Source organism: Oryctolagus cuniculus, chromosome 7 (assembly GCF_051225735.1).
Source record: "Oryctolagus cuniculus isolate XC-2025 breed Fujian yellow rabbit chromosome 7, ASM5122573v1, whole genome shotgun sequence".
Lineage (NCBI taxonomy): Eukaryota > Metazoa > Chordata > Mammalia > Lagomorpha > Leporidae > Oryctolagus > Oryctolagus cuniculus.
The window spans coordinates 147,844,228-147,867,977 of NC_142873.1; the positions used below are offsets into that span (position 1 = coordinate 147,844,228).

The 23,750-nt window shown below is 42.5% G+C and overlaps 2 protein-coding genes across 8 annotated transcripts; one reads left to right on the plus strand and one right to left on the minus strand.

Annotated features, from left to right (window-relative positions):
• The first annotated feature begins 1,005 nt into the window (after positions 1-1,005).
• Positions 1,006-15,364, plus strand: SRSF10 (serine and arginine rich splicing factor 10). Of its 7 annotated transcripts, none has more exons than XM_008265683.5 (7): positions 1,006-1,292; positions 2,953-3,057; positions 7,123-7,226; positions 10,115-10,277; positions 10,481-10,534; positions 10,668-10,769; positions 14,067-15,364. In XM_008265683.5, exons 1-7 carry the CDS (start codon positions 1,228-1,230, stop codon positions 14,125-14,127), a joined length of 654 nt encoding a protein of 217 aa, XP_008263905.2. In that variant the 5' UTR covers positions 1,006-1,227; the 3' UTR covers positions 14,128-15,364. The 7 variants fall into 7 exon arrangements, with proteins under 7 accessions (XP_008263905.2, XP_069935197.1, XP_008263906.2 ...); XM_070079096.2 differs by having other exon boundaries at positions 10,484-10,534; XM_008265684.5 differs by lacking the exon at positions 10,668-10,769.
• Positions 15,365-18,172: 2,808 nt separating this feature from the next.
• Positions 18,173-21,299, minus strand: PNRC2 (proline rich nuclear receptor coactivator 2). Its single transcript, NM_001205202.2, is given in 4 exon segments — positions 18,173-20,009; positions 20,012-20,102; positions 20,309-20,514; positions 21,134-21,299. Coding segments are annotated over 2 exon segments (411 nt in total). The 5' UTR covers positions 20,085-20,102; positions 20,309-20,514; positions 21,134-21,299; the 3' UTR covers positions 18,173-19,671.
• Positions 21,300-23,750: the final 2,451 nt, after the last annotated feature.

The window sequence follows — 23,750 nt, forward strand, 5'->3', positions numbered from 1 at the left end:
ACACAGAGCAGGTCCCCCGGGTCCACACGCTCGTCTTTTCCATGTCCATGCGCTCACAAAAGAGAAGAGTGCCACTGCGGACAGGCATGACGGTCCTCGCCAGGCTGACGTTCAAGTCGCAGCTACTCCAAGGCCAGCCCAGCTTCCTGCTCACTCGCCTGGGAGTCCGCAGCCACCACCCCAAGTGGGGGGACCCAGGCGGAGTCCCTGGCTCCTGGCCTAGCCCTGGCTGTTGGGGGGTGAACCAGCACACGGGAAACCTCTCCCCCCACCCCCAGCCCCGTTCTACTTTTCAAATACATAAATCTTTAAAGAAAAACACTACCCCCCAAAGTTTCAATATTAATAAAAAAAAAAGTGTCGCTTTCCAGAGGCTACAGGATATAATGTGACGGAGCAGAGGGGGGGGGTGTGCTACTGTGCCACAGCTGTCTCCATTTTAAGTTCTAACAGCAAATATTGGTAGCTATCACCCACATACTAAAAGGAAATTTAAAAACAAAACCGGGGGAGCGAGGCCTTCCAGTGTCTCTGAGTGCGAAGGGGTCCCGAGACCGAAAAGCTGGAGAACTGGAGCAGAGCCCAGGGAGCCCTCCACAGCCAAGGATCCGCACGACGGGAACGGCCTTCAGCCCGGCGAAGCTGCGGGGCCCAACACCGCCTTCCTTTCTGCACCCACGTTCTTCTCAGGCTGTCAGAGATCTAATAAAAGCCAGGGCGTAAGACGGCCCACACAGGACATTTTTGGGTCAGGCTTTCCGAATCATAATGCTAAGAACTCCGTCCGCTTGCTAATTACTCTATAAAAGTCTGGCGTAGGGGCCAAAATGTCCGCCTCCTGCTTTCTGTGGGGCGGCGGGGAGCTGCAGGGCAGAAAAGGGCGGGAAAACGTAGCGCTAAAGAAAGAAAAAGCGGGCGAGAGGGGGAAGGGAAGGGGCGGCGCAAGCAGCCAATGACCGCCCCCCAGCCGCGGCGCGTGCTCGGCCTCCGTCTGCGCAGGCGCGCGCGCACGCCCGGCGATCTCGCGGGAAAGAACCGTTGCCGGTCCCGGCGCAGCGCCGAGCTGGGAGGAGTGGCAGGGGGAGGAGGCGGGAGGGAAGTCTCGCGAGAAGAGGCCGTTGCCGTAGCGGAGCGCTCTGGCTCTGTGTGCGTGTGTCTGTCTGAGGTTCGGCCGCGGACGGTTTGTTGAGCCCGTTAGTGCCCTCGGCCGAGACTCACGCCGCCGCCATGTCCCGCTACCTGCGCCCCCCGAACACGTCTCTGTTCGTCAGGAACGTGGCGGACGACACCAGGTAGGTCCTGCACCGGGACCCCGGGCCTGCGCGGCGAGGAGCGAGCGGCGGCGCGGCGCTGGCCGGGGGAGGGGAAGGGGCGAAGATGGCGGGCTCGGGGCCCGCTTTGGCGCCGAACTAGGCCGCGCCGCCGGCCCCCGCCGCCGCGTGGGAGCGAGGGCGGCGCCCCTGCCGGCGGCGCGGAGCGCGGGCCCGTTCTCCATGGCAGCGCGGCGCCCCTGCCACCCTCGGCGCTGGCTTGGCGCGGCCCGCCCGCCGCCGCCGCGCGTCCGCTCCCTGGGGCTGGAAGTTCACGTTCTTTGGTGGCGCGCGCCCCCTCGGCCCCGGCACCTTTTTTTTTTTTTTTTTTTTTTTTTTTTTTTTTAGTTTAAAGCAAAAATTCGAGTGCGATAACGGGACTGAGAGGGAAGAACGTGGCGGAGCATTTGCTGATCCTTTTGGGGTTACGTGTGTGGGTCTTGGTCCGGAGGCGATATTTGGGTAAAAAGAATGTTGAATTTGGGAGATGACATTTTTCCAGTTAAATGGCGAAGTTCTTCCCGTCCCCCGGAAATCTGGGCACGCTTTCAGAAAGAGGACTTAGGAAGCTTCTGCCATTAGGCGGTTGGTAGCTAAATTAGATTAAGCCGGACCGTGCCTTAAATAGGCTTTGTTCTTAACCAGGTCCCTTAATTGCTTCGAGCTGCCTTTAAGGATTTGGGGAAGCGATCTTATCACAAGCTGAGGCTTCGTCTGTCGCAGATGATCGGTCTACAGACAAAAAAATAAGTTGTTGAGAGCTTTTTGCGTCAACTTTGATTTATTGCTTTCCATCCTAAAGTAGGAAAGAAAGCAATAGTAATTATTTTAACGTCTAGGGGAAATTTCCCCCTTTGTGCTATTGAAGGGAGTTTTTATATAATATATTTGTGACTAATTTTTCAGAGGAATGCCTACCCTGGCAAACCCTGTCGCTGAAATTTTTAGGGTAAAAATAAGCTTGGTATTTTTCAGAGTAATAGAATCGATACTGTAAAAGAAAAACAGCGGTGCTTACATACAATTATGTGCTGCTGTACCTTTTATGAAAACGAAAGCTAAGTTTAGTGAAAAAAAGTCAAAATCCATGTATGGGGGGAGTCTGAAAAGTTAGTGGAAATGCGTGTTATGAAAACGGTGCATGGATTTCGACATTTTTTGCATCAATATAAGCATGTTTTAATACCGTTTTCCACAAGCTTTTTTTAGTACCTTCATATTTTTTCTTGATTAGTGCGAAATAGTGATTTAGTTACAAACTGCATCTTCATTTTCCATTGCTGTTCTTCATTGAAAAGCTATATAGCCTGAACATTTTTGTATGTTCTTGACCTATTAAGTCCCACGTTTTCAATTCTGCAGGCCATTTTGACATCATGTTTAAAGTTACCATAAGTGGTATATTTGTTGCTCGATTTAAGGCTGTACAGGTGTTCTGTATATAGCACACTGGGATATAGCGGGTTAAAGTTGGCTCTTAATGTTGAGATTTGGAAAGCTGAGAAAGACCTACCCGATCACACTCTTATTATCCACAATCCCTTCCATTGATTGAGAATTATTACAGCCGCATAACTGCTGCTTACCAAGAAACTCTTAAGGACGTGAACAAAAAAATTGAGGTCTTTTTATGATGTTTTAGGTCTGAAGATTTACGGCGCGAGTTTGGTCGCTATGGTCCTATAGTTGATGTGTATGTTCCGCTTGATTTCTACACTCGCCGTCCAAGAGGATTTGCTTATGTTCAATATCCTTTCTTCAGAAGGCTGATTAGTGAGGGGTGTTGACGTTTGAAATTCAAGTTTATGTAAGTGGTAACATCTAAAAAGTAGTTTATTTTTGTCCTCTAATAAATGTCTTAATGTCGTCAAATTTTTGAAAATTAACTTCAACTCACGTTGCTCTTACTATTTCTTAAAGTTAATCCAAAATAGTAAACTATAAAAATTCCCATTCATGCTGCTGAAACTCAAATCAGTGATTATATGTGATTTAAATTTGAATACACTCTGGTTGCTACCACCTTTAAGTCAAATTAAAAGTTAATATGTTCTTGTGCTTAGCAATTAAAGTTGCTATTCTTGTTTGTTAATTTGAATCACTTGATCAAAAACAAATTGTATAACGAGGTAAACTTCTTTAATATTGTCCCCTAATTTGCTGTCCTCTGTTGTTACCTCAGACAATGTAAAGCTGTACAGTTATGGCGACCCCAAAGAGAAAGCATGAAAGAACCTTTAGAGTAGAGTTCAACACTTAAGGCAAGTAGACAAGCCAAAGACCTCTTAAGGATCAGGCTTGAAGAGAAGGGATGAGTTTGGGAAAAGAAAAAATAAAGAAAAGCTGGAAGAAGGACAAGCCTAATGGGAGACAAAGCCTCGCTTTATCTACAAAAGGGGGAAAAGGTTGTTTTTCAAAGTTAAAGATAAAGCCATCTGTCATATTTGGCCAAGCATCTCATGACAAGTCCTTCTGACAAGCACTTAAAGAGTTAAAGGTCAAGATGAAGTTCAATGATGGCCAAGATTAAAGGAGTCATACCTGATGTATCCTACAGAATAACTATTTTCCTTTTTTTTTTTTTTTTTTTAATGTTTTGTAAGCAGTTAATTTACAAAATTCTGGTTTGGTCTAGTGACAAAACCTGTAACTTGATTTGTGTGGGCCTTTGATGTTGTGATTGTGGTCTTGTATAAATGCACTCTCTTAACTTCTCAAGTTAAAGAGTAAGAGAATGTACTGTTGCTAAGCTTAAATTCAGCACGTTTCTATTTTGGACCAGGCAGCCAGTAACCACAGAGTAGCAGGCAGGGATTGTGGGAGTAGCATGTGGTTCTAGGGTCAAGCCACAGAGCCCTGCTCAAAGGGGAGACCGATGCATGTACTGGGAGCTACCTGGAAACAGTTCTGGTGGCCTTGTGCAGTCAGATCCATTAGAAATACTCATACTGTCTATGGATAGATTTAAAGTGGCTGCTGTGAGCACACACAAATGCCTAACTTCTGGAATTAGCTCTGTGAAGCCTGTAGGCCATGCACTGCTTCAGCACATGTGATCAGTTAGCCCTGAATGGGTTGCTGAAAGCCTTCATCCTGGCGGGGGTGCCTAGTCAGAATCTATGGGAAGTTGATCCCTGGCTCGAGAGTTTCAGGTCACCTTCTCTTCTGTGAGAACGGCTCCCTATAGCAAAAGATACAGGCTGTGAGCCTCAGGCTAAGAAAAATTCTATGCTTAAATTCAGTGACTCTTGAAGTGTTTGTTACTGGAGTCCTAGGGAGACTTAAGGAAAAGGCCAAAAGCTACTCCTACAGGGCCAGTGATCAAGGACAGTAGTGGGAATTGGTTGCAAAGCTCTGTTACGGAGGACAGTGGCTATATCTGGCTTTGTAAATAAAAGTAGTAGTGCATTGGGCTTACAATGCTGACCTGATTTTACCTGTTTTGGGGTGGCCTGGGAGCCAGGGTTGGCAGCAGTGACTATGTGATCTGTAAGTAGAGAAGTCATACAAAGGGAATCCAAAGAAGAGTGATCGCTTTTAAATATATACCCACTAAGTCTTCAGGGGTCTTGAAATAACTAAAAAGAAGTAACAGGCTTATCAGTTTCATTTTTAGAAAGACCATGAAGTATAAATTTCCCTGTGAGTGGCATCAGAGTGATATTTGTCTGCCCTTCCTGCTGCTGTCTCTTCTACCTGATTGTTCCACTTAGCGTTCTCTTCCTGTCCCTAGCTTAACAGGTAAAGCAGAACCTTGCCATCCAGCCCAGGTTTCTGTTTTGAGGGTACCCCCAGAGGATGCTCTGCTCTGGTTAATAATCTGTGCAGCTCTTGGTGTAACTCCTTAAAATTACTATATCCTGTCTCTTGGGGTAATAGATAAAGTAGTACAATGCCCATTAAGGGAACTTAACCTTTTAATTAGTTTATAACCCAACTGCATTAACCTTGGAGGAAGGCTCAGTTACAGTATTCAAGGTTCTGATCTTCCCATCAGCCTTTGCCTTTTCACTTGAAAGCCCAATTATTTAAGACTTGAGAAAACCCCTGCTTCCATTTAACCTCGGGCAGAGAACTAGAAATCTGCAGTCCTTAACTCCTTTCAGAACAGAAAGTGGTAAGTTGAGTGGTCCAGACCACTTAGTCTATGGAATAAAGGAATGCTAGCTTCCGTCTTCAAAGGGAGTCTGTCACTTCAGGAAATGTTTTTGTTTTTTTGTTTTTTGTTTTTTTGACAGGCAGAGTGGACAGTGAGAGAGAGGGAGAGACAGAGAGAAAGGTCTTTCTTTTGCCGTTGGTTCACCCTCCAATGGCCGTCACAGCCGGCACGCTGCAGCCAGCGCACCGCGCTGATCCGATGGCAGGAGCCAGGTGCTTTTCCTGGTCTCCCATGGGGTGCAGGGCCCAAGCACCTGGGCCATCCTCCACTGCACTCCCTGGCCACAGCAGAGAGCTGGCCTGGAAGAGGGGCAACCAGGACAGAATCCGGCGCCCCAACTGGGACTAAAACCTGGTGTGCCGGCGCCACTAGGCGGAGGATTAGCCTACTGAGCCGCGGTGCCGGCCCAGGAAATGGTTTTTAATCGTCTAAATCTACATTCTGGTGTTCTCAAATAAACACAGGCAAGCTAGAACAGTGATTTATATATAGGATAGAATGAAAACCCATACCCGAATTTACCCACGCTCCCTTCCGAACCTTTTATTATCAAACTTTGCCTTCAACGTGTGCTTGGCTTGGGTTAAAATGGTGGTTTTAGCGAAAGGGTTTGGGTGGAATGAGTATGTCAGGCCAAGAGTTTTCACTGTGTTATTACTGACTTCAATGGGGACACAAGACCACTTAGCTTCTCAAACTAAAGTGAGTATCCAGTTACTGCTTAAAGCTGGTAAATATTATTTTGAAATCCTTAACATTGGAAAAACCAGTCCCAGACCAAACTGCAGGAAGCTGTACATGGGGTCTTCAGAAAGTTCATGGAGAATGCATATTATGGGTGGAAATGCCTAGATTTCGGTTGTTTTGCACCAAAGCTAACTTAATTTCATTTTCCATAAACTTTTTGAAGTGACCATATGTATGTAAGAGCATGGTTAGGACTTTCCAAGCTAGGAATCCTTACAGTGGTCTTTCTCTTGATGGCATGCCTCCCAGTCTGTGCATGGATCTGATGTGCTTTTGATGTAGTGATTGTCATGTTGCTTGACTCTGTCTTGATACCCACAATGGCTAGTGTCCCAGTCTTCCATATGCAGTGCAAGGAAGACAGCTATATGAAATTGTAGACACCTCAGAAAAAAACAGCAAAATAAGTTTGAAGTCAGTGTTTTCATCTCTTGGAAGGTAAGGTATATTCTGCTTGCTTACACAAGAACTATTGGCATTTTTTTTATTTGAAGCAAATATATGGACAATAGTATTTTGGTTTTATTTTAAGAAATCCTTTTTTTAGCCTCCAACATAGAATTGACTGGCATTTTTAATTTTTATCTTGTTTTGTAAAAAGTTAATTCTTAATACTCAGGAAAAAACAGTTTTATAGGTTATCTTGGTGATTCAGTTGTAACGGATCTTATGTTGATAATAATTTCACAGTGTGTATTCACATGTGTTTTCAAAAATGTATTCCTTAGAAAATAACAACTGCTTTTCTACTGTGAAATATAATGGCTGAATCAACCAACTATTAAGTGGGGTCTGGTTGGTTGAATTTCTAGAACAATATTGGGAGATTGTGAGTTGTTTCAGGCTTACCAACTGAACTTCCATTATAAAGCTGCAAAACTTCCCAAGCCCCTTAACATTTAGCACATTTGAGGATGTTCGTGATGCTGAAGATGCTTTACATAATCTGGACAGAAAATGGATTTGTGGACGTCAGATTGAAATACAGTTTGCACAGGGAGATCGGAAGAGTAAGTACCCTCACACCTAACAGGTGTAATATTGTTACTTTTAGACGTCATTTTGAGATTTCTTGTAAGTATTGATGCAGTTTGTTCAAAACTCCAAAAATAATTTTTGAGAAGATATGGTATCTTGAATAGGTGTTCACTTCTCATATGGATTATAAAGTTCCAAGGTAAGTGTAGATACAATGTGGAGATCAGAGTGCCTGTGATATATTAGCATTCAGTCAGTACTCTGAACTGGCTTTTTTGAAAAATGATTAACTATTGAAAGGCAGAGAGAGACAGATCTTCGTCCACTGGTTCCCTCCCCAGATGGCCTGGCCTAGGGCAGGTTGAAATCAGGAGCCTGGAACTCCATCCAGGTCTCCTAAGTGAGGCCCAGGTGCTAAGGTGAGCTTTATGCTGCGTTCTCAGGCATTAGCAGGGAGCTAGAATGGAAGTGGGGCAGCCAGAACTTTGACCTAATTGTTCATATAGGATGCCAGCATCATAGGAGGTGGCTTAAGGTTCTGCACCACAACACTGGCCCCAGTTAATAATAACTGGAGATGGGTCCAGCTCTCTGCTGCGGCCCGGGAGTGCAGTGGAGGATGGCCCAAGTCCTTGGGCCCTGCATCCACATGGGAGACCAGGAGGAAACACCTGGCTCCTGGCTTTGGATCGGTGCAGCGCGCCATCCGCTGCAGCCATTTTGGGGGTGAACCAACGGAAGGAAGACCTTTCTCTCTCTCTAACTCTGCCTGTCAAAAAAAAAACAAAAAACAAAAAACTGGAGATAGAGAATACAACATAGAAAGTTCTGCATCTCTTGTCATCTCCCTTCTTCATAAAGATTTTCACAGTATAATTGAATAGTTAATGTGGGTGTGTATAGCTATGGAAATGGACTGGGAAACATAATGGATTAAACCTAGACTTTGTCATAGCACATGTTTTGTTTTTTGTTTTTTTAATTTATTTATTTGAAAGTCAGTTACACAGAGAGGAGAGGCAGAGAGAGAGAGGTCTTCCATCCGTTGGTTCACTCCTCAATTGGCCGCAATGGCTAGAGCTGCGCCCATCCGAAGCCAGGAGCTTCTTCCGGGTCTCCCACGCGGGTGCAAGGGCCCAAGGACTTGGGCCATCTGCTGCTTTCCCAGGCCATAGCAGAGAGCTGGATTGGAAGTGGAGCAACCAGGTCTTGAACTGGCACCCATGTGAGATGCCAGCGCTTCAGACTAGGGCATTAACCCACTGTGCCACAGCACCTGGCTTTTATCATTATGTAAGCACATGTCAGATGTTAGCTGTATACTGTTGAGTCAGGAGTACTGGGTTTGAATTCTAGCTTAGTTATTGTGTTACCTCAGGCAAGATATTAGAAATAGGGATTAGGTCGGCACCGCGGTTCACTAAGCTAATCCTCTGCCTACGGTGCTGGCACATCGGGTTCTAGTCCCGGTTGGGGTGCCGGATTCTGTCCCGGTTGCCCCTCTTCCAGGCCAGCTCTCTGCTGTGGCCCGGGAGTGCAGTGGTAGGATGGCCCAAGTGCTTGGGCCCCGCACCTCATGGGAGACCAGGAGAAGCACCTGGCTCCTGCCATCGGATCAGCGCGGTGCACTGGCCACAGCACACCGGCCGCAGCGGCCATTGGAAGGTGAACCAATGGCAAAAGGAAGACCTTTCTCTCTGTCTCTCTCTCTCTCACTGTCCACTCTGCCTGTCAAAAAAAAAAAAAAAAAAAAAAAAAAAAAAAATAGGAATTAAAGTTGGCTGCTCTAGAAAGTAGTGGGGGGGCGTCACTGTGGCATAGTAGGTTAAGCCTCTACCTGCGGCACCACATCCCATATGGGTGCCAATTTATATGCCAGCTGCTCCTCTTCCAGTCCAGCTCTCTGCTGTGGCCTGGGAAGGCAGTGGAGGATGGCCCAAGTGCTTGGGTCCCTGCGCGTGCATTGGAGACTCAGAGAAGCTTCCTGGCTCCTGGCTTCAGATCAGCCCAGCTCTGGCCATTTGAGGAGTGACATTGGATGGAAGACCTTTTTCTGTCCCTCCTTCCCTCTCTGTGTAGTTCTACCTCTCAAATAAATTTTTAAAAATAAAAAGAAAGTTATTGGTAATCCTCTAGTTGTTGAGTTGGGTTATGAGTTCCTGGGTATTTACTATGTTACTTAGATGTACGTACACGAAGTTTCTGCTTTATAGAACTGAATGAGATAATATAAGGAAGACTGGCCAAGGGTGTGGGTGTGTATATGATATTCAATGGGTGTTACCTTCTTCCACTTTATTTTGTTATGGTTTGTCAAAACTATACATTTTGACCCTACACATTTGTTCATAGGCCATTGGTAAATATTATTCTCAATTATATTTCTAATAAATGGACACTATAGCAGGATAATTCCAAATCAGCATATGGTTCAAAATATCTCAATTTTGAACTCTTAACTTCTTGGGGCCAGCGTTGTGCTGTATCAGGTAAACCCACCGTCTGTGATGCTGGCATCTCACACTGGTGCCAGTTCCAGTCCAGCTGCTCCACTTCTGCTCCCTGCTGCAAATGTGGCTGGGAAAACAGCGGAGGATGGCCTAAATGCTCTGTCCCACACAGGAGACATGGAAGAATCTCTTGGCTCCTGGCTTTGATTTGCCACCAGAGGCTAATAGACTTCCTTAAAAGTACCTGTTCCAAGATGAATATTTATAGTAAACCTTAACCCATCCCAAAAAAGAATTGAGGCTAAATCGTTTTCAGCATCTCAACACGAAAATAAGAAGCACCTCTAACAGCTGCCAAAATACATATGATTCCTTTGGTATGCAGAGGAGGGGATACAAAAATTTTTCTCCTGTAATTTGAGGGCTTAAATTTTTAGTATTTCCATATACTTGTTTTTTGTCTTTCATAGCACCAAATCAGATGAAAGCCAAGGAAGGGAGGAATGTGTACAGTTCTTCACGTTATGATGATTATGACAGATACAGGCGTTCTAGAAGCCGAAGTTATGAAAGAAGGAGATCAAGAAGTCGGTCTTTTGATTACAACTATAGAAGATCTTATAGTCCTAGAAAGTAAGTGTGATGTACAATGATCTGTTAAAAATGTTTGCTAGCATTTTAATGTTTTTACTTTAATTGTATACTTTGAATGCTTCATTCAGACTAAAAATATTTTAATGTATCATTTAAAAAGTTTTATGGTTCAGTTTTAATTAGAAATTTAAGACTATATATAGACATTTGTCACTGTTTGCTTTTTCTGATATGCTTTTTAGCAGTAGACCGACTGGAAGACCTCGCCGTAGCAGAAGCCATTCCGACAATGATAGGTAAATAACTTTGCTTTGAAAAAGACTCATACATTTTTCAATTTCAGAGTGAACTTTTGCTCTAAAAATAACAAATTTGATTAATATAGAATCTAATTTTTACTCTAATTGTATCTCTCCTCTGTTTTGAAAGATTCAAACACCGAAATCGATCTTTTTCAAGATCTAAATCCAATTCAAGATCACGGTCCAAGTCCCAGCCCAAGAAAGAAATGAAGGCTAAATCACGTTCTAGGTCTGCATCTCACACCAAAACTAGAGGCACCTCTAAAACAGATTCCAAAACACATTATAAGTCTGGCTCAAGAGATGAAAAGGAATCAAGGAAAAAAGAACCACCTAGATCCAAATCTCAGTCAAGATCACAGTCTAGGTCTAGGTCAAAATCTAGATCAAGGTCTTGGACTAGTCCTAAGTCCAGTGGCCACTGATAGCATAAACCATGATAATTTTTAGGCATGTATCATTCATTTACTCATAGTTTGGTTTACTTAAATTATCAGGAATACAATGTTGCAATGATGCTTAAAAAACACTTGTTAGTTTTCCCTGTAGCAGGCAATGGTTATAATTAAAATGATATGCTGTTGAGAAGCCACTCTTAAGAGTCCAGTTTGTTTAATGTTATGGGCAGCTACCAATTTGTGGTGTCTCTGTATATTTTTGTAAAGATTCTCATTTTTTATGCTTGAAGTATTTGGTGAAAAGATGTTGGTTGACCTTAATTTGCAACATTGTCTCATTAAAAATGAACTTTCATATCCATATTTGGTAGAAGTGTTAACCTAGAGCTGTAGCTTGCTAATAAGATAGAATGATACAAAAGCTAAGTAGCCACAGTACAACACTGACTGCTCACACAGTAGGTTCAGGGTGGACCTTTATGTTTTGTCGAGATGTGTAGGCCCTTGTTAATAGTTTATTTATGACACAGTTTGGACTAGTTCTTTTGCTAACCCCACTATTTGGGGGAATGCCCCCAGCTGGGTTAAGTAGCATTTTCAGGGCAATGAGTTTTTGGCTGAAACATGGAGCCTTCACTGCTTTTTTTCTGGTCTTTATAAAGATGTAGAACATACATACATCAGAAGAACCCACCTTAGAATTTGAGCAGGTCAATAATGGCAGAAATAATTTGAAGGGGAAAAGAATATTATGTAGTTAACTCTGAAGTTTATGAAGCATTGTTGATTAGCTTTCTTACTGCTGTTAGAAGCAAGTAAGTTGTTTCAAAGTAAGTTTTGTTTGTGTGCGTGTGCATAGTGTAAAACTGAATTTTGATGCTTATAGCACTTGGCATGTGCATTTGTATCAAAACATGCCTGCCTCTTTATGAGGGAGGCTTACTCTTCACACCTCAGTTTTATTTAATGTGAGGCAAGTTGAAAGACAACACTCCCCATTCTAGGTGATTCTGTGGTGCCATGAAATTTAAAATAATTTGGGAAAAGGATTAGTTTTAAGCAAGAGTCATCTCTCAGTTTTTAATTATCAATGTAGCTGACTAAAAATGAGCAAGTAATGCCCTTAACCATTTATAATTTCTAGTATTTCTCTGAAAGATCGTTTTGAGGCAATAAAGTGACTTGACACGTCCAATCTCATTTCAGAGTAAAAAGCTAGCATCTTTTTAAAATCTCAGATTGCTTGCTTGCAGATCTAAGTAATATTGTGGGAAAACGATTCCTTTTAGAGGAATATTTTTTCCAATTTTGGTTTTAGAAATCTAGGCTTTGCCTGTGAAGAACAATGGGATGGTTTTTAGATACTGTTTGTGGAATGTGAAGGATTGATTCTAGAACCTTTGTACATTTGATAGTATTTCTAACTCTCATTTCTTTACTGTTTGCAGTTAATGTTCATGTTCTGCTATGCAATCATTTATATGCACGTTTCTTTAATTTTTTTAGATTTTCCTGGATGTATAGTTTAAACAACAAAAAGTCTATTTAAAACTGTAGCAGTAGTTTGCAGTTCTAGAAAAGAGGAAAGTTGTGGGGTTAAACTTTGTATTTTCTTTCTTATAGAAGCTTCTAAAAAGGTATTTTTATATGTTCTTTTTAACAAATATTGTGTACAACCTTTAAAACATCAATGTTTGGATCAAAATAAGACCCAGCTTATTTTCTGCTTGCTGTAAATTAAGCAAACATGCTATAATAAAAACAAAATGAAGGAAATAATGATTAACTGGAATTATTATAGTACTAAATATGATTCTAAAATAATAATAGTGGAAATAGCCTTTTGTAGCTGTAGGAATATTTTTTAATCAATGTTGCACTGGGCACAGCTAACTTACCTTGGAGATGATAGAACTTGCCAGAAAGCTACTTCTTTTACATAATACTTAAAAATTCCATATGTAATGTCAAGTTGTTTCATGATTTTTCATTAACCCTCTTGGGTTAAGTAACTTACAAGTTATTTGGTAGTGTTAGATAACACATTCAGATGAAATTGAGTCAGCTAGTTACAAGTTTATACTTTGTTATTAGATGAATCAATAATTCTCTGCCCCTTCCTAAACTAGCTGCATTAAACCTGAATGTTTATGGCATGATTTAAATTTCTTTTCATTGATGTTGGTGAGCAGTTAGTATTAAGTAACTTAGGGGAAGGAGCATAGGTGTTTTATCGTTTGAATTCTAGCTACTTTGTAATGACAGTTACAACTTAAAAATTTTTCAAGTATTTATGATGTGCCAGACACTCTTTGAGAGGCTTTATTTGACTAATTTTCTCTTCACAAAACCCTATGAGAAAGATACTTTAATTTTCCCTGTATGATAAATAAGGAAACTGAAACACGAAGAAAAAAGTAAAAGGCAGAGCCAGGAGGATTTAAGCCCAGGCCTGGTTATTATGTATTTTTTTCTTTCAGTGAATTATTCAGAGTAGATTGAGGACATAGCCCATTGAAATTGTTCTTGGTCTCTGTATAGAAGTAGAAGGCCTGATGCTTCTGCTTTTTGCATTGGATTATTTTTAAATTCGGTGTATTTTCTTTAGAACCTTGATGTTGTTCCTAAAGTGATGTACCTAACAGCTTCAAAAGGACTATTGTAGTTGAGCCATAATATTTCATAGTCTACTCATACTTGATAAGGATCTTTATGGTGTTTTAAGCTAATTTGGGGTTGCATAGTTGAGTCCAAGATTTGAGTACCTACTGGGTGTCTGGCACTGGGCTCAATATTAGAGTAGTCATATCACCATTCAAGTGAGGGCTGACAACTTCACCTCTCTTTTTGCCTAAGATTTCTCTGCGTGTGTTTTTGTTTTTGTTTTTAAGCCAAGTAAGCAAGAAGAAAAAATGAGAGATAATGCTTCAGTGAGAAAGGAAAGGTGCTACATGTAGAGTATGAGCTGTTAAGTTACAACCCAGGGAAAAGACCTGGGGGCTGTTGTACTATTCTCTTGAAAATTTGGCCCAGTAAGCTGCTACATCCAGTTCAACTAACAAAATCCTGTATACCACAGAGAAGAATAAAAGAAAACCAAACTGACAAACATCCTTCTTTTATTTAAGACCAAACTGCAGCTGGAATACCCAGTACAGTTCTGCTTACTACACTTCAAGAAAGATCTGAAAGCGGAAAAAGAACCAAAGAAGGGCAGTTCAAGCGACCAAAGGGTGGGTGGAAGGTGCTGCAGTATGAATACTGTACGAATATTTTGACTCTGGTCTGAAAAGATAAAAGAATTATCGAAAACTACATGGAATAATTGAAGTCCCTTCAAGTTTGAAAGTAAGCATTTTAGGACAAATAAAAGGAAGTTCAACTTTGTACTTGTGGAAACTAATCCCTAAATATGAATAGGTTTATATTGATTCATGGGTAACAGGTCCATAATAAATTATTTGAAACTAGGATGTCTGAATATCAAGGAAGACAGCCATAGTCTCTTACAGTGCCTCTATTGGTCTGTCTCAAACTGAATTGGGTGGGAAAAGGTATGGTCCAATATAAATTTTTTCTGGATTCTCCTTAAAATTCCTCTTTAGCCATTATTGGCAAACTTTGCCTTTGTTTATTCTGGTGCCAGTATTTTCTGCTTAATCATTTGCTTCGTTGGCATCTGAGTATATTTGCTTAAATACCACATACAGTTGACTTCTTTAACCACTTTTTCCCACGTAGATTCCAATTATACTTGACATCCAGCTGAGGGGGCCCATCTCTTCTCACCTCTTTCCTAATCAGTATGTTCAGTGAATATTTATTGAGCCCTTAACAGTGGGCAAAATATTGTACTAAGTAATTGGATAGAAAAATAGATAATTCCCATATTCAATAAATGTCTACTGAGCACAATCTTGTGTATCATTACATATGGCCTCACTGTTTTGTTTGAGGTGTATTATTTGTAACTATATTACACCATTCACATCTTAATGTAATTATAAAACCCGATATACTATCAAAGATAAGTAATTTTGTGGTTTATCTGCCTTTTAAAAAGTATCCAGTATTTGTTTGCACCCCATTAATAATGAAAAAATGTTTCAATCTGTAATAAACTGATTTATTGTGCCGTTACTGTAATATACTAGAGTTATATTAAATTGTTAACTCTGCCTCGTCAAATACATTAGGAAATAATCCCACAAATAAGTATTTAACTTTGCATTAGATATAAAGGAGATTCTGGGTGCTATAATTAGATTATTTTGAGGCAGACAGAGAGCTGTTATCCCAACTGATTTAGTATGTTCTGTAATGAGAAAATGTTCACCAAATTATACTTTTTAGTGATTTACATGTACATTTTATAGGGGACATGTTCTGTGTATAGTGAATAAATAACTTTTATAGTATCACAAAATGCTTTTGATTCCTTAGTTCCTTATTAGGATATGAACTTTTTGTTTAGCTATACATTGGTTCCATCACATTTGAGTTTTGTCATATTTTGCCATGTATTTAAAACTTGCATGTGAAGTTATTAATCTTAAAATTTGGAAATGGAATTTAACTTAAAAGAATTTTGAAAATACAGGAGAATACACATTAACTTTAAGGGAGGTATAAAAGGGAGGTGTAAAATGGAGGTATTTTTAATCCCTATTTTATTAAAATTATAAAAAGTTGTTAAACTTGCCCAGGATCACAGAGTAAGTAGAGCTGAGGTTTAGAATCCATTTTTCTCTTGGTTCATCTCTGTTCCTTGTTTTTGTTTTTTGAGTCAAATGGGAAAATGTTTTATAACTTAATTTTTGTGGAAAAAATAAAGTTGGTATAATGGAATCTAGAATTTACAGCAAAAATGGCTAGATCTAATTAGGAAATGTATCTTGTTTTATGCCTTTACATAATAGCATTGTAGTGATAGTTATTATGGGTAGAGATTCTGTGTATTTTCTAAAGTTAATACCTATATGGTTCATAGATATTTTGCCCTCTTCCGTCTCCATTTCCTTTTGAATTGAGGTTAAAACTTTCAAGGGGAAGGAGAATTAAGTTGCATATTCAGTTGAGAATTTGTTCAAAAAAATATTGGTGAGTACAAATTATGAGTGTTTTCGTTAATCTTTTGCTGGAAAACGTGTCATACAGTAATAACACTTGATAACTGTGTAAAAAATTAAACATGGTAAATCAGAAAAGGCCCATATGGTTTTGGCAGCTGTTGAATTTGCTTTAGGGTATCTCCTGTGGTGGTTACGATTTATGGAATGCTGTCATTATTATTGAGCACTTAACATCAAGCCATATGCTTTTCAGATACTCCTATTTAATCCCCAACACACTCCTGGGAAATGGGTACTCTCCCCATTTTATAGATGGAAATTAGCATTTATGGAATGCCTATCATGTGGATAGGCTTTTTTTGCATAGCTTCATTCCTCACCTTCAGTAATTTTTCTGGATGAGGCAGATTGTCGTGGGTCAGAGACTCATTCCAGCCCCACTTCGCAAATTCTGCAAGGTTTTCATTGTGTTGCATTTTGACCATGTTCCTGTTTACAAAGTGCCAATATTACATTTTTAATTGGGAAGCTGTATCTTGAGCAGTAGTCTAATGGCTTTCTATCAGGACCACCACTGCTTCTAGGACTCCTAGGAGAGCTGTGAAGTAAGCAATCTGCTTGTTTTCAACCATGGACATCTACAGGATGCTGTTAGTCATTTTGGGATAGGTTCATTCTCTTGGGTTTTTCCCCCCTTTACTACTTCCTCTAACAGTGTTGGTTACCTTTATTATGTTTCTCTGTATTTGTAACAGCTGTCTAACCCTTGTGCTTAAGATGGGTGGTTTTTTTTTTTTTTTAATAAAAAGGTGAGGTGTGTAAATTTCCTAACATAATTGACAGTAGTTTGTAAAGAAGTGAAAAGGCCTTTGTGTCCAGTTTTCAGATCATATTTCTTTGCTCTAGAGAGTGAAATAATAAACTGATCTAGGAGCCAAAAAAAAAAAATCTTGTTTTTTTTTTTTTTTAAGTTTTTGTTCTACCATAGATATTTGTGATTTCCTCGGGTAGACTTTTTCCTCAAGAGGTTTTAAAAGATGGATTGTCTCCCTCCTGCTTTACAAAGTAATTGCTTAGGAGAATGCCGTTCAGTTTATATAACTTAATCAAAAAACCCTTTGGTTTGTTTTGCCAATAAGGACTTGGGTTTATTTTAAGGTTACCTGATGGAGCTGAATTCCATCAATACTACATGCTGCCATAGAAAAAGGCTTGACAAGTTGAAGTAGTTTACAGAAGGCATATAGTATATTGCTGACTTAAATCAGGCCTACCTAGAAGGCTCTCTGTATCTAGTTAAGCTCTTAAATCAGAAAATCCAGCCACTATGCTTTAAGTAGACTAACAACTTACCATTTTACCAATATCTAAATTAAGATGTTTATATGGTCACCATCCTTTTTATAATTAAGAGCCTTTCCCACTCCCACCCTCTGAGTACTTTTTACTTAAGTACAATTTTGCTTAAGTTGATCCAAGCAAGTCAATTATATTAGTATTTTTCAATATATAGATGGAGAACTCTGACACTTAGGCTGAGAACTGTTCCAATTTAGTAAAAGTTGCAGTGAATTAGAGGATTTAACAACCAAAAATCCCAAGGATCCAAATGTAGTTTTCACTTACCTCCAGTTTCCATGAGAAAATACAACTTTGCCTTGCTGACATACTAGGAGACTTAAAGCAGGAATGGGGACCTCCTGCCAGGGCAACTTCAGAGTCAGAATTCAGCGTCTTAAAATTAGCAGGCAAATCTTAAATTGATAATTCTGACTACTGTACTCTATGTAGCCCCTGGCAGAAAAAATATTCCCCACCCGATTTACAAAAGTATGCTTGAAGAGGTTTAAGCTGTCCTGTGATTGGTGGTTGTGATGCTTCTCTTCCAAAGTCCCTTTGATTAACACTTTCACATATGTTCACACTGAAAAACATGAGGCTCTTCACAATTTGAGAAATCTCAAAGCTCTCAGAATATAGATAGAAAAGGTAATTAAATTTGGTTTGACTCTCAAAAGCTTTGTGAAGTTTGCCAAGTACTTTGTCAATCCTGTCATCTTCACCTGTCAACAAATTCATAGCTGCTTTTCAAGCCAGCAACCCTGTCCTATTAATGTATATTCTTTAGAATATCCGGCAGTCATAACAATTAAACAAGCCACTGGGGAGGAAAAAGTTTATTTTTTAATTTCATGCTTCAAATTCATATTATGTACATGAAGTACTATATAAACTTGTCTTTAGGCTATTCGAATATTTGAGTTGGACATTAATTTATGACATATTTGAGGAAATAAAACTTGATCACTCTTATGAACATGAAGTTAGGTGAAAAAATAGGGCATTAACTCTTGATCCACAGTGTATCTGGCTTAATTTCTAAGTTTTATTTTGAATTTACCTTTCAAAATGTACCTAGGTATTATATGCAAGAAATGCTTTTATATAATAGGTTGTCCCCTGGATTACTTATTACACAAAACTCCACTGGTACTACACATTTCAAGTGTTTTTGAATCATAGAACCTAAGAATTTGTGAAAACCAAAAGGAACCTTTTAAGACTGGAGGAACTCTACAACAGCTCAACTTTGGGCTTGATTGGAGATGGGGGAGGGGGTGTTCCTGTACTGCATTTCACATCTCTCAAAAATAGGAAGTGTTTTAGCAGCTTAAAGCTTTTTCAGTTATATTATAAAACTCATTATACACTAGGGTTTCCTCTGAAATATAGTTTACATCCAAATCAGTCATTACATACACTGGCACTTCAGCACAGGGGCAAACTAAAAACATTTCAGACCTTTAAAATTAGGTCATAGTATAAAAAACAATCCATGGTCTTACATTCAGCAAGTTCATACCAAAATACTCTTTGTAAGATAAAAGCCAAGAAAACTTTACATATGCTACAAGATTACATGTATTTACATGGCTCTTTCTTCCCTAGACAAGTTTCACATTATACAGTTCCCCACTTTAAGCAAGCTTTGCAGGGATGTTAAGATCACTGACAGAATAGCTTGAGCAGTGCTATAATACAAAATATGTATTTGAAAGCTATTGAGTGACCATCAAATACTGTTCCTATAAAAAATGGTTTGGATGCATTCATTGGCAGACACCTATTGAACTGCAGTTAAAGAAGGCTGATGGGTAAACTTGTGCCCTTCCCATTCACCACTGCATAATGCACTGAACTGTAACTTATTAAGGAAAATTCATTTTCTTTTGGCAGTGCATTGGGTTGTTGACATTACTAGTTTGTTTCTAGAACGTAAACTTTCAAAGGTTCAACTAGTTTTTGATCCTTGTGTTAGGTGATTAATTTGATTCACTGACCTTAAGCAGCTCACTACTGATCCATGAATGATAATGGTAACTACTTTCCCCCAACAGACAATAGAAAACTTATTTCTTTTGCCCTCCCCTAAATCTAAACGAATGAGAATCCAAACTTTAATGGTTTTACCTCAAAGTTACTCAATTGAGGACACTTAGTAGGAAGTACAATTATTTAGTTACCTTAAGTTGCACTGATACTACCATTATATCACAGTGCACACAAAACAAATGAGATATATGCTTATACTAATCAGTTTTACACAAACTCCCTAGTCAAATTTGTTTCAGGCCAATTTAAACATTTGCACTTAGCAGTTTTATACCTGTACTTTAAGTAAGGTTTTAAGTTGAAAGGTCATTATTTCTTTATCTGAAGGATTAAAGGAAACAGGAACCCAGTGGCTAGGTGGTTTGGGAAGAACACTCGGTGATGGCGGCTCACTGAATTTGGCTCCAGCATAGTTCTGATTGGCTTGTGGCTTAAAAAGTAAGCTAGGACTTGACAAGTTCGCGTTCCAGTTTTGATTATTTGGGAAGTTTTTGTTCTTCCCTCCGTTTTGCATGGCCTGCCATGTGGCTGCTGACGAGTTGTAACCATGTCCTCTTTCTTTTTTCTTATGAACAATCTTCATCTGGGAATTCTGATCCTTGGTCTTCTGTTAAGCTGCTGCTGGTTCTTACTATTTCTAGACTGAGGGGCTGGAATGTTATACCTCTCTCCACCACCCATCTTCAGCTTCTTTGTCACCTACAAATGAACGGAAGCAACATTGAGTAGATTTTCAGTCAGAAAGATTAAAAATTCTGTTTAAGCTTCTATGGCCCTAACGTGTAGATACAGAAATCTGGGTAACACTGTTCAGCTGCTTAACTCAGACTGCTCAGCTCCGAGTGTACGTGGCTGGCTTGCTGCCTCTCCTAAGACAGCCCCCTGTCAGATGGGAGTTTCTGTACCTTTCAGTCTGCTGCCCAGAGTGCAGGGTTCCCACGGCCTGGCCTCTCCCTCGCTGCCACGCCCAGGGTCCTAGGTGTTGCTTTCTGGCCGATCCTCTCCTTTGTCTCAGGACAGAAGTGTTCATGGGCCGGTCTGCCGAGTTCAGCCTAGGAGCTGAGGCCAACATCTGAGTGTCCTCAGCACACAAGCGTGAGAGAAGTCCTAGCTGGGAAAGGAGACATTGTCACTCGTGTACCCGGCCAAAGGTCGACGCGCAAACGCCGAGGCAGGCGGCGGCCGTGCGGGGCCTCAGCCCGTCACCACTGGGAGGCCCCCACAGCGGCCTCCGGGGAGAGCCTTCAGACGCTCTCCCGACCAGTTCACGTCACCCAGGAAAGCGGCAGCCTCTCCAGCCCTCCCAGGAACCGGGCTCACAACCGCCGCGGAGCGCACGGCCGCAAGTTCCGCGGGACTCGCATTGTTGCGACAGCACGGCCGCCCTGCGCCGTCGGCTCCGCCCCGGCCCAACACCCAAGTGTGGTCCGTCAGAAACGGGCAAAACCGCCGCTCTCCAACCAGTACTTCAACACGGTTTCGTCTCCACTTCGGGTTCCAAGGAGTTCCTGAGCCTCCTTTCGCCCTTTCCCGGCGGGGAGGGGCCTGCAGACAGTTTTACCAGCCCCGAGGAACAGTCAGTCCCGGTCCGAACCCCAGCACTCGCCCTCCCACACCCCCAGGCTGCGAGCGGCTGCGCCTCGAGCCGCGCCCGGGCCTCCCCACCTCCTCCCCCAACAATGGAGCGCGGCCGCCAACATGGCCGCGCCCGCGGCACCGCCGCCACTCACCGACTTCACGCTCGGAACTACGGCGGCCGCTGCCTCTCGACGTAGAGGCCTCCCTCCCTTTCCAGGGAGAGACGAGGCACGGATCAAACAACCCGCAAGCACCGACCAGCTAGCTGCCGACCGCCTGGTGTCTCCAACCCGACGTCCGCCTCCTGCCTCTACCGACAAAATGGAGGCGACAGCGAGCGCAGACGCAGGGCGGGGGGCTCCGCGGCCAATCAGAACACGGCGGCTCGGGCTCCGGCCAATGAGGAGCAAGCCCCCGCCTGTTGCTGGGGCAGGGGTGGGGACGTGGTGGTTGCTGGGTTTGAAATCCCGGAAAGGAGCATGTCGGGAATAACTGCCGAGAGTCTAGCCTGGTGTGGTCTCGGTGCGGGCGCGGAGTCCTGGGGCGGCCCGGCGGCGCTCATTCGTCTCCTGCTGGCAGGCCTTCGGAACTAGGACGGGGAGGACGTTACATTCAGCGAGTCGCCCGGCCTACGTTCTATAGATGGAAAATACTTTCTTTAAAAGTTGCCTTCCGAGGCCGGGCCCCTGCCGCCCCTGCCGGGTAGCTCTGCTGTCCGGGCAGCTCTGGCGGCCCCGTCGCGTCCACCGCCAGGTGGAAGTAGCTGGGACTGCCCCGCTAGGCAGAGCCGCGCGTCCTGTAAGCACAGCGCCCTGCAGGTGCACACGCGGTTTGCTGCTTCCTTAGGCCTCCCACCCACCTGTAGTAAGGAAGCGGGGAAGAGGCGGAGGTTGGGTTGATTATGACAGCAAGGTGCAGGGCGGGGTGGGGGCACCACGTCGGCGCGACTCCATGGGAATGGGAGAGAAACGCTAATGAACATGAGTGGTTCTGGGGCAGATGGCTTAAATTTGACCTTATTAGTTGAGACTCAAAAGTTTGTACATAAACCCTTGCACCACATAATTCATATGAACTTGTGACTCCCACGCCCTACCTCCCAATCCAACCGAGGCTCTTACATTCTTATATTCTTGAGGGAAAAAAATCAGTGCATCTTGGGCCAGCGCTGCGGCGATGTGGGTTAAGCCACCGCCTGCGACCCTGCCAGTCCTTAGGATCCAGCTCCCTGCTAATGCACACGTGGGAAGGCAGTGGAAGATGGTCCAAGTGCCCCTGCACCCGTGTGGAAGACCTGGATGAAGCTCCTAGCTTCCACCTGGCACAGCCCCAGCTGTTGGGGCCATTTAGGGAGTGAACCAGAGGATGGAAGATCTCTTTATCTCTTCCCTCTCTCTCTAATTATGCCTTTCAAATAAATTTTTTAAAAATCCTTTTAAAAATTAATGCATTTTTTAAAAAATGTATTTTGTTTATTTGAGAGGCAGAGGGGTCTTCCACTGCTGGTTCACTCCCCAGATGGCCTCAATGGTGGGAGTTGGGCCAACTGGAAGCTAGGAGCCAGGAGCTTCTCTTGGGTCTCCCACGTGGGTGCAGGAGCATCTTCCACTGCTTTCTCAGGCTGTTAGCAGGGACCTGGATCCAAAGAGGAGCAGAAAACACACAAAGCAGTGCCCATATGGGATGCTGGCCCCACGTGAAGAGGCTTAGCCCACTACACACCACAGGCCACCCAAGTTAATGCATCTTAAAAGATTCAGTTCGTTGACATGATGAGATATTTTTGAGTGCAGGGGCTTCCTGGTACTACTCATAGTCAAGTGTTCCCAAGAACTCAAAAGGTTTGCTTAGACATTTAGGCAAATAATGGGCAGGATGTAGTTCATGGGCTCAAAACTTTTTTTTTTTTTTTAAGACCTGTTAGGTTGGATTGAGATTTGATGGTGATTGCAATTTTGAGATGACTAGTGTTTTGTTTTTTTTTCTTAAGATTTTATTTATATATTGGAGAGAGTTACATAGAGAGGGAGAGACAGAAAAGTCTTCCATCTGCTGGTTCAATCCCCAGCCGCAATGGCCGGAGCTGCACCAATCCGAAACCAGGAGCCAGGAGCATCTTCCGGGTCTCCCATGTGGGTGCAGGGGCCCAAGCACTTGGGCCGTTTTCTGCTTTCCCAGGCCATAGCAGAGAGCTGGATCGGAAGCAGAGCAGCCGGGACACAAACTGGTGTACATATGGGGTGCCGGCGGATGCATAGCCCACTATACCACAGTGCCGACCCCAGGGCCTCAAGACTTATAGCTCAAAAAGACCTACTTGACATTAAAAAAAAAAAATCCAATGATTGATAAAATGGATAGCTTGTTTCCAGTCTGAGCGCTTTCTTTTTCTCATCCTATTTGTTTGAAAGGGATTGATAATAGCAAGATGGGGAGACAGAGATCTTCATCTGCTGATTCATTCCTCCAACGCTCACAGCAGCCACTCATGGTCCAGGCCAAAGCCAGGAGCCAGGAACTCCATCTTGGTCTTGCACATGGTGACAGGAACTGAAGTACTTGGGCTGTCTTCTGCTGCCTTCCCACTCACAACAGCAAGAAGGTGGATCAGAAGTGGAGGAGCTGGGGCCGGCGCTGTGGTGTAATAGAGGGGAAGGCTGCTGCCTGTGGTGCCAGCATCCCATATGGGTGCTGGATCACATCTCAGCTGCTCTATTTCTGATCCAGCTCTCTGCTATGGCCTGGGAAAGCAGTGGAAGATGGCCCCAA

Bases quoted from the DNA above. Each gene is read 5' to 3' on its own strand.
- SRSF10 (XM_008265681.5), top strand. From the start codon at position 1,228: ATGTCCCGCTACCTGCGCCCCCCGAACACGTCTCTGTTCGTCAGGAAC. The intron at 3,058-7,122 runs ATATCCTTTCTT...AACATTTAGCAC, and splicing joins AGAGGATTTGCTTATGTTCA to ATTTGAGGATGTTCGTGATG. The intron at 10,278-10,480 runs GTAAGTGTGATG...TATGCTTTTTAG, and splicing joins AGATCTTATAGTCCTAGAAA to CAGTAGACCGACTGGAAGAC.